Genomic DNA, 10,948 nt, shown 5'->3' with positions numbered 1-10,948 from the left:
AAAAAAAAAAAAGACAAAACTATTTTTTGCACTCTCTCTCTTTAAGAAAGAGTGTATTTTAAGTGAATATAAGTGAGTGAGATAATAGTTTTTGGACTTTAACTGCAAACACGGGTCTTACTAAGCAAAAAGCTGTGAAGAGATGTTAGTTAAGTCAAATTATATACCTGATATTTTCTTTCCTAAAATAAACTCTTTTACTGCAACACTGGTCACTCACATACAAACTCCTCTTATTAAAACAGATTGTGCACTTGAGCTGAGTAGGAAGTTTAAACATTAGAAAGTAAAGAGGGATTTGTGATTCTTTAAGACTCTGATCTCAAGCAACAGCCAGATATTTGATGAAGAGGTTCTGTAACTTTTGTTTTCTTTGCATGTCTATTTTTCTAACTGACTAGTGGTTAATTCCAGACTCCAAAATTTACATTTCTCTAGGACATATGCCTCTGTCCTGCATGGTCCTAAAAAGAAGGCTCTATAACCATACGAATACAAGAGAAAACATTTCCCCCACTCAGCACAGGAATTGAGCCACCTGGGAGACTGAGAACATTTTTTGGTTCCCAGCCTGAATGCATGTTACAGCTGCAGCATTCAAGTTTAATTTTCAAGCAAAGCATAAAATTGGGTCCCGTGAATTTGTGAAGTTGAGCAATTGTAGTCCTACCAGTTTAATTTACTGCTATTATTATGAAAGTACAAGTTTTCTCTGAAAATATAAAACAAGAAATGCAGAAGTGACTCAGCCCACATCCATATTCATGACAGCACTGTTTAAACCAAGAGATCTCCCACTGACTGACAAGTTTATGATTGTCTTTTATTATGGACATATTTATTCTACTGTTGTATGTAATTGTAAATGAGTGTGGACAGCTATACATTTATTAAGCTCTTTAACAACAACTTTGTTTTTAGGAACAGTTACCAGGGTGAGACAAGTAAGATATGGAAATTTACAGGAATTCTCTTCATCTCAGCCTGTTAACGACTCTGCTACTGTTCACAGATTGCTTATGAGAAGACATCAGAAAGACCCTCTGACATCATCTTTACCCAGAAGTTCTAAAACATTTGCTCATAAGGAAGAAGTCTTGTGAGAGTCATAAGGAAGAAGTGGTAAGAATCAGTCAAAACTACTAAAGTAACCCAGACTCCTGCCCCAGACATGACTACCCTTTCTTGTGCACCTAATACAAAGCTCTGCAGGGCAGATCAGAGCTAACAGCTTGCAGCAGTGTTTGGTATCTCCACCCACTCACTACTGGAGTGTCCCATGAGAAGGAAGGAATTTCCCAGCAGTTTGCCACACTACTGCCAAGCTGTCAGCTGTATAGGGATGTGTGCCCAGATTGCCCAAAGCTATTTACAACACCTATCAGAATGATATATGCAGGGCAGTGTGTACAACCAAAGGTCTTCAGTCAACTCATAATTACTGCAAGTGTCAGTCACCGTTTTGGCTTCATATCCAGTGGCAGTCCTTGCAGCTTGCCCTGGCACAGGTCTACTAAACCCGAACTCCCAAGTCACAGTACTTCTAACTTTGTTAGCAATGGCAATACAAGCCAAACCTTGCTTCTGACTAACAGCACTGTTGACATAGACTCGTCTGCCAGAAACTCATTCACACTGCCATCCCTGATCATACTCGTCAGAGCCTGATCTATCCAGTGCACCAGCTAGATAACCAATAACAAATGCAAAGCTGAACAAGCCTCAAACATTTATGCAGAAACAATCCCAGTGGATAAAGCACAATGAGACCCACAGGGACTCAGATATGGCAATACTAATACACATTGATTCATCTCTACAACACTGCTTGTTGCACCCTAAAACTACCCGAAAGGAAGCTGTAGCCAGGTGAGGATGAAACTGTTCTCCCATGTAACTAGCAAGAGGACAAGAGGGAATGGATTCAAGTTGCACGGGGGGAGATTCAAGTCAGATATTAGGAAGAATTTCTTCTCAGGAGTGGTCAGGTATTGGAACAGGCTGTCCAGGGAAGTGGTGGAGTCACTGTTCCTGAAGTTGTTCAAGGAGAGGGTAGGTGTAGTAGTTAAGGACATCATTCAGTGGGCATGGTGGAGATGGGTTGACTGTTGGACTGGATGATCTTAGAGGTCTTTTCCAATCCTAATGATTTTATGATCTCTACGTGCATCCACAGAGATCGCTGCCCACACACAAACCTTACAATAACGGGAAAAGAAACTGACCTCAGGTCGTGGTCAGACTGATGACTAGACAAGGAAGCCCAATAAGCTTTCAGCAGATGAGGAAGAGACCTAAAACACATCCCATTTAGTCTACCCACATGACAGGTATCTGTTTCATAGTTAGCTTTTTCTCGGCTGCTTTGGGAGGGGCTCTACAAGGCAATCAACAACGTTAAAGAGAACTGGTTTTACAGAAAGCTCGGTGACTTCATCTCCAATCTCTAGCATCAGAAAGCAAGATCAGCCTGGCTGGAAAAGGCAGCATCGAGACACCAAACAGTTCAGCAACACCATAAAGAGAAGGCTAAGATGAAGTTTTGGTGGAAACAAAGATAAGAAACTTTTCCATCCTGACAGAGGCAGGATTTCACTCTTGACTCTTGGTGAGACACAGCTAAGACTTGAATTTGATCCTTCACCACTTTCCCAAACTCATACCACAAAGCACTCAAACACTCCTTCCTCCCCCACCCCCCGCAACACACCCAGCGTTCTCATCAACAGTGCCCCTCGACAGCACAGCAGCGAGATACGACATCACCCACACTCCGTATTCCTGCTTCAGCCTGGATGCACCAGAAGCAGCCCGGGCACGCTCCGTACAGGGAGGCGGTACCCCTACCCTGCCCTATTCCGTTCCCCCGCTGCCTACCGAGCCAGTAGTGCAGGCGGTAGGCGACGGCGGCTCCGCGACGCACGGTGTTCAGCACCAGGTAGGCGTCCCCGACGAAGAAGTCCCCATGACGGCTGGCAGGTACCGGCACCAGCTCCAGCCGCTCCACGCGCCACACCTGCAGCCCGCTCTCCTTCCCGGCGCCTCGAAGGCCGGCGGGGGCCGCTCGGGAGCCATAGCTCTGCGCGGAGCCGAGTGAGCGCTCCTTGGCCCCGCCGTATTTAAAGCGCTGGGGCCGCCCCCGGGCGGAGCGCAACGCAGTGGCGCGGCCCTCCCTCCTCCGTGAGGAACTGGCGCCGTTCCGGCTCATCTGGCGGTGCTCCGAAGGTAGAGTTGAAAGGACCCACGAGGACTATCGAGTCCAACTCCTGGCTCTCCACAGGAGCACTTAAATCCAAACCGTACGTCTGAGAGCCTTGTCCACACACTCCTTGAAGCCCGGCAGCTTGGGACCACGAGCACTGCCCTGGAGAGACTGTTCCAAGGTCAGACCACCGTCTGCAGAACCAGACAAAGTCTCCGTTGCTACAAAAGGATAATTTTTCTCCATTCTAAATGTAGAATCTGGTTGTTTTATTTTGTGTATCCAGTATTGCCAGGAAGCTTGTTGTAAGAGGGAAAATACTCATATCAGTTTGAAGGTTCCAGGTGAAGCCGAGTTTATGTGTCTCCCTTTCTGGTGTTTCTCCACATAGGTACAACAGTCCAAAAGGGTTAAGCCTATTTCCTACTTGTTTGTCTTTCTTATAAGTTGCTACCATGCTGGCAGATCATTATAGCATGAAAATTATAGCAATTGCTGCTTTCATCTGATATAGATAGAGGATAGTTCAATTTGGATGGGATACAGATAAAGTGCATGCTGTCATGGAATCACAGAATATCCCAAGTTGGAAGGGACCGACAAGCATTATCTTGTCCAACTCATGCCAGTATACCAGAAGATGTATTCCAGTGCAGGCTGTGTTTAGGTGCAGCATTTTATCCACCTAGATGAATTCTCAAGCTCAGGAGTTCTTGTTTTTGCAAGTTATTATAACAGGGCAGGTATTTACCTGTAGGCAGATTGGAGCTAACACAGTAATCAAGACCAGGCATTGCTAAATGCAGTGAGGCAGCTGGACAGTGGCAGCAAGTTAAAAGCAGCATTAAGAAAAACATTAAGAAATCCTTTTTAACCATTTTCCCTGCCTCCTTTTCGTACTGTCTGGTGTACGGTTTAGCTACTGAGGGAAGATACTGTTATACATTGTGCCTACCACCATCTCCCATTTTGGTGAGCATCCTTCCATCAGCTTGCCAAACAGCTGTGCTTTATCCCCACTGTCATGAAAAGAAACCTGCAGGTGCTCTGCTTTGTTCAAGATCCAGCTGAGCACAGCACAACTCACTGCCAAGTATTTAACCTTCATTCTGCTAGGGCTTTGGATCTGGTGGTGCTGAGCCTGCTTGATAAAGCACTGCATATCCAAAATGAAATACTTTTCCTCAGATTATGTGCTTTGTGAAGAAGAGAAAATAAAAATAGGAAGAGCAGACAAAAAACAAAGAATCTAATAGGTTTGGTTTCAATACATAATCAGATCTTTCAAAACATTCATGACTGATTTTTCAGGCTCACCCTTCCACTTATCTCAGTTCTTTTGACTTTTACTCTCACAAACACTAATATTAATTCTATGCATTTATTATTTTTTCTGAATCTGGCAATTTGCACTTTGGAAATGTGCTGAGTTTGCCTAAATGTGAGCTCAATCAGAGCAGCCTAGCACCATGCAGTCTCACGTCTCCAGCCTGTCCTGCTTGTCTTTTGCAAAGTAAGGTATGTTGTGCACTGATTGCAGCCAACTCTCATTTACATCTCCTTATCTCTATCATTTTTTCAGCTGTAACCCTGTTGCTGCCATTAGATGCACATTAATGCTATTTGTTTAGCACTGGCAATGTGGACAAAGGTTAAAGACCCAAGAATATTTTAATTACTTTGTCTTGGAGTAAAGTCTATGTCACTACTCAAACACAAAGGGTTTCAGCATTGATGGCAGAGTTTTCTCGTGCCTGTTTGTTTTACCAGGATAATGTGCTCTGTAATGACTGCTAACAAAAAAATCTTGGGTTGTTTGCATTGTAAGTGCAAAGATGTTTGTTTATACAGCTCAATATTGCTTTCTTCAAACTCACTTCTGTTATGTAAGTCTGTAATTTTATGAAAGCTGTGCTGTCTTTTTGTCTTGATACATTTCCATCTATTTTTGTAGCAAAAATGAGCAGAGATACTGTTAATATTGCACAGATTTTCACAATATTTGAAATATTCAAAAGCTTTCCAACATGCAATTGTCAAAAATTATATTTTGGGGGGAAAAAAATAAGAGATTTATCCTAGAATTCATTCTTTCAGAAGTAATATTTTAAAATTACTTTTAATATGTTTTGTCTGAAAAACAGCATTATTTTTCTGACATGGAAGTCACAGGTCAAATTATGATTACTACACTCATTGGAAATTGCACTGTAAAGGAATTTCAGAATTCTTTAGACATGATGAAGATTTCCATTCTAGTTTCCTAAAGAATGTATTTTGCTGACGAACTATGTCTTAGCCAAAAGGATGGCAAAGGCACAGGGCTGTTTTAGCATTGGAGTAATAAGGGGAAATACTCAGGGGAGTTTCAGGTTGGATATTAGGAAAAATTTATCCTCAGAAAGCTTTGGTATGACTCCAGAGAATCTGAGGACTTATGAAAAACTTTGTCATTTATTCATTACTTGTGCCTTGAGGTATTGTTGTCATACATGCAGGATGTGGGCATGGGTGTGTACAGGTGAAAATATCGAAAACTGTGTACCAAGTTCTCATTTTTATGGCTATCAGGATTTCAAAAAAGCAAGGCGTTGTTTCCAGATGATGCTCACGAGGAGGCAAAAGGGCTCCCAGAAGCTGAGCTCAAGTGTATTTTCCAGCAGGATTATCTTTCAGTATGGAAAGCTTAAGTTTATGTCCTTCTATAGGTCAGATGCCCTGCACTGAATCAGTTAGAGGAACTAACAGTGGAAGAAGCAAACAGGAATTCACAGAATCATAGAATCATTTGAATAGGAAGGGACATTTAAAGGTCATCCAGTCCAACTCCTCTGCGAGGATATCTATAGATAGATCAGGTTGCTCAAGATCCAGCCTGACACTGAACCTGTTCAGAGATGGGGCATCTATCACTTCTCTGGGCAACCTGTTCCTGTGTTTCACTATCCTTATTGTAAAAAACATTTTTCTTATTTCCAGTCCCGAGGAGAGAATATTTTAAAATGTCACGATTATTTTCTTCTACAAAGCTGATATCCTCTTCACCACATATGCTAAATACTCTCCTGAACTCTGTGTCCTCTCCTAAACAATAGGATTACATGGGTTTATTTTGTCATTCAGTTTCATGTTACAAAGTTTGGTATACACAAAATATGTGTGTCAAAAGTGCATTGTTGTCCAAGCCAACACTGAGGTCAGCCCCTGTTTTCATCTGTCCTGATCCTAAGTTACAACTCAATCAAGTTATTTCAGATTCATCTGAAATGCAACATTCAAGTTCACAGATATGATCTATGTTTTTATTTCCAATGTACTTCAAAAAAAAATCACTGAAACTCTGTAAGTGGTGTATGTATGAAACTGTAACTGGAAGGAGAACTAGACCATGCAGCTTTAAAAACCAAGTTATCAAAACCAGACTGTAGAATTGTTTCCTCTTGCTAATTCTTTCCATTCTCTCATCGGTCCCTCAGAAGCCCCATTTCAATAGGAGAAGCTTTAACAAAGCCACAATATTCTGAAGCAAGATTGAAAGCTGGCTTTCCTCCTAACTGGCAAAGCTCTAGTCATGAGGCTACCAGATGAGAGGCATGCAGAATCCCAGCCAGTCCCCTTACATAAAAACAACAAATCCCCCTTTCCCTTAGGAGTGGAGCTCGTTGCTACATATCCAGAGCTTTAAGGCAGGTATCTAAAGCAGAGAGAGAGAAAGATCAGAGCTACATTGTCTGTTCCACTTGGCAACTGGTTGGTTTTCATCTGCACCATGCTCTGCTCAAGTGAGCACTCTCTCACTACTACCCTGCACAGGCAGGGTGAGATCCTACAGTGGCACACACTACTCTCAGCTGTGCAGATAAGGTCTGCTGCTGTGCATTCAGAGAAGAGCTCTGATTCTTCAAATTTCTTTTCATCAGTGGTGATGTCATCAATGTCATGCCAGGGAAAAAATATGGATGTTGGCTTCACTCAAAGAATTTGGGAAAAAAGTTTTGATACTGGGCTGCAAAGAAGCGAAATGTTCATTACTAGGTATTTTATAGTTCTATCTCCATTATTCCCCTGAAATATTAAATAAGCAGCATAACAATTTGATCAAGAAATTCTGATTATATACTTATCCTAAGTCACAACGTATTTTATCTCAGGAAGTGAGCAATAAAGAATTGAAGCCCTCCTGCCTCCTATCTTCCAAGAGACAGAAGGTCTCCTTTATGTTTATGTGTACTGGCATTTCATTGCATGGTCATAGGAGTAGACAAGATTCAGGAAAACATTCTTAGGTTCATTGTTTTACTTTCTTTGGCTGCCTAGACAGATCGGTCTGCCCACATTTCCTTCTTACTTGCTTTATCGAGTAATAAAACTTTCTGTTCTGTACAGACATGTCTCAGTATATTTCACCAATACAATCCTATTACCCTTTAGTTGTTTCAATATATTTAGATACAGTGGTCCCAAGTTTGAAGGGGAAAAACTCCAGCTCGTTGAGAAGATGAAGATTCAAGTTTGCAAAGAATCAGTGCTTTTTGATTGGAAATGGAAAAAGGAAAGGCCACTCTCTATTAAGAAGGCTTCATAGATATTAGGCCTATAATTATATTTCCCAGGAGGTTTAAGACTAGGTTTTATATCAGGTACATAAATGACTTTAAATCAGTTGATAATATTGACCATTTCTTCAAAAACTCTGTCTTTTATCAAAAGTATTACTGGCATTTGACTGACTAATGCTTTGTGAAAAAAGATTCCCCATGAAAAATGATTTCCATTCATGTTATTTACACAACGTATAGTCTGTCATGTGGCAGATGCCAGTGAAAGATCACGTCTGATCTGTGTGTCAGATTGTGGACTTTTTTTTACACTATAAAACACAGGCATGGCATCACTTTGCATTCCAAGGAATGAAAAGCAGTAGGGATTTAAATCCTCTGATTTCTTTGTTTCTTGTGTAAAAGTTCAAATTTCAGGCTAAAAGGACTATGTCTGAGTTAGTCACAGAATTCTTCTGGGTAGACTGACATCCTCTAGTGCCAAAAAGTAAAATTAATCCACTTTCTATTTGACAATAATGTCATTTTGGTCTGGTATATAGTTCCAGAATAACCTTCTGAATCTCAAAATGTTTTAAGTGAAGCTCCCTATTCTTATGTTGCAGATTTATTTTTGAATTCTTGGAAAAGATGGAAAGCAAACTGCCACAGTTCCGTTTAACATCATGGCAATAATTAAAGCTAAAAGCACCTAAATAAAACTGAGGAAAAAAAAATCTTTACTCAAGGAAATCAACAATAATTTTAAGAAAGCACAATTATCTTCTAGACCTATCAATTAATTATTCAACATCCATTAAGCTCATAGATCTATTCTCCAACAAGACAGCCTTAAATCTGTTGGAGGGCTTGTATGAAGGTCTGGATAGAGTAAGCTAAAGGCTAAAATGGTTTCATACTATCCACTTTAGACTTAAGAATTTTGTTGCCATTGGCAGCTATTATGAGTTATCCAAGTTTAATTATACAAGCACTAAGCAAGCACTACCATCACTAACAAGAGTCCCATAATAATCTCTTTAATACTCTCAGCATTTCTTCATTTTTGAAGAGGACAGGAAATAATCCTTCATTACCTGTCCTAAATAGAGCAGCTTATACAATCACTGAAATTAATTGGGGAGCTGCCCATTGAGTTTAGTATATGCAAAAGCAAAGCATATGTCTGAAGGAGACCAAAAACACCCATCAATTTCAGTTTCTACATCAGAGTCACCTGGTTTATAAAACTCAGTCTTTCCTTTTTCTTTGAAGTACTGAAAGTATACTGATTCTCTGAAAAGCTGCTGAGATCTGTATTTTGCTGGAGACAGCTTCTAAAATAGTCACCCTTCGGTAGCGCATGTTCAAGATGAGCTCTTGGTGTTGCTCAAGAAGACTACATAAGAATCTATTTTAAATCAAAGCTTGTGACTGATTCCTGTTTCAATAGTCTGAGACGCACTTACTAGAAAAGGACTCAATCTCTATATTCGTTCATAGAAAGCTTGGTGGTGCTTCAACATTAAGAGTCATACTGTAAATGTAACATTTATTTCAAAGCCAATTTCTTAAATCTAAGCAACAAGAAAGGTCATGAAGCAACACTGTGTTAGTTTTTTCCATGCATCAGGAAGAAATTTTTCTGATAAGAAGGTCTGAAGAACACATTTCATATCAACTAAAGCCTGAACAACAAATCAGGCAACCCCCTCAGCCTTAGACTCCAAGGTAAAAATCAATTTTTCTTAACATCTGGTTTTTAGGAGCCTACTTTTCTAGAAAAGGCATGTCTTCAGATGCATTATCTTGGCAGGCCATGTTCTCCTGGCTCTTATTCTAACACAGTTGTTCCCTAGCAATGAACAGACACCAGATAAATAAAGCATGAGGTAAAATATAGGATTGATGTGAGGTAGTGAAGTGCACAGATTATTTATCTGTCCTCAATCCTAGCTACCATTAATCATAGTTCCCAAAATAGAAACTCTGACCTGGAAAACAAACAAACAAACAAAAAAACAACTAATTAATCTAATATTTACCTACCCCATTTTTTTTTCCTTTTCCTTGTTGCGAATAATATATATACTTCTCCCTTCAGAACAACCTGGAATTTTAACAGCTACAAAGCACTTTTTAGTTTCTCCTCCAAATCAGTAACTGAGGTACCTCTTCCCCTGGGTCTTCTGTTTATCCTGCTAGTGGAAATCCATCCCACCATCCTGGTGCAATGCCCTGAGGTCTCTGTGCTCTCCTGTCCAGCATCTCCAAGCTCTAGTCCAGAGCTTTCTTGACTCAAGCTGCATGGAAATCAAACAGAAATGTTATTTCTATCCCAACTATTCCTTTCTTTTGTTTCGTAGATATGAATTCTGGGAGTACTTTTCTGAAATTTCCACTTTTCACAGAAGATCCCCACAGGAGACTGAGGGATGTTCGCTCTTACGGGACCTGTGATAATCAGTGTGGTGCGAAAAAATAAAAGAATAAATAAATGATAAAGAAGATCAATACCGTCAATAAACACATTTGATAATTTTCTGTCCTTTAATAACACATCAACACAGCACTATACATGTTGCTCTGTGCTTGAAATTCTAGATCTGCAATTCACTTGAGGCTTTGTCCAGCTTTATCTAGATTCAAGAGAAATGTTTTGCTCACTCAGTACAATGCAGCCAACATTATGTGATTACGTCGCTCTTGTGTGTTCGGCCTTGTGTTTCACATAGGGTAGAGCAGCCAGCTTTTAGAGACATGATCAGACAGGAATGAGCACATTGATAGAGTATTTTAAAATACACCAGCCCGTGATATTCCCTTTCTTTCAATGCCTTTTCTAGAAGGCCAGTAATTTTTTTCTATTGGTAAAACAAAAATCCCTTGGGTATTCTTTGGCTTTCTCTGGCTATAGTTTTTTCACTAGTAACACTGTTTGTTCTTCATTTTCAAAGGCAATTAACTTTCAAAAGAAACAATTATCTTCTCAGGAAAACATGTACAAGAATGCATCTATTTATGGCCATTTGTTTTGACTTTCCAGTGTCTGCCATGTGTTCTCTCATTCACCTCTTGAAATGAACATTCAAGAAATGTTAGCACTGCTTACATACTATCTTTCACAACTACATAGGAAGCAAATGAAAATAAGCTGTAGCATTTTTTTTCTTTTTTTTTTATGAAGTAAAATATAATAGGTAAAAAT

At 40.1% G+C, this 10,948-nt stretch overlaps 1 protein-coding gene across 1 annotated transcript in view; it reads right to left on the bottom strand.

Annotated features, from left to right (window-relative positions):
- The window catches only part of LOC100544288 (von Willebrand factor D and EGF domain-containing protein-like), a 29,140-nt gene extending 25,932 nt beyond the window's left edge, over positions 1–3,208 (bottom strand). Inside the window, exon 1 of the mRNA XM_010712659.3 lies at positions 2,878–3,208. Within this exon, the coding sequence (XP_010710961.2) occupies positions 2,878–3,208 (331 nt within the window). The remainder of the gene's footprint in view (positions 1–2,877) is intronic.
- Between the last annotated feature and the right edge of the window lie 7,740 nt (positions 3,209–10,948).

This window comes from Meleagris gallopavo, chromosome 6 (assembly GCF_000146605.3).
Source record: "Meleagris gallopavo isolate NT-WF06-2002-E0010 breed Aviagen turkey brand Nicholas breeding stock chromosome 6, Turkey_5.1, whole genome shotgun sequence".
NCBI classification, from domain to species: Eukaryota; Metazoa; Chordata; class Aves; order Galliformes; family Phasianidae; genus Meleagris; species Meleagris gallopavo.
Note: the sequence above shows the minus strand (reverse complement) of the source record. Positions and strands in the feature narration are given on the sequence as shown.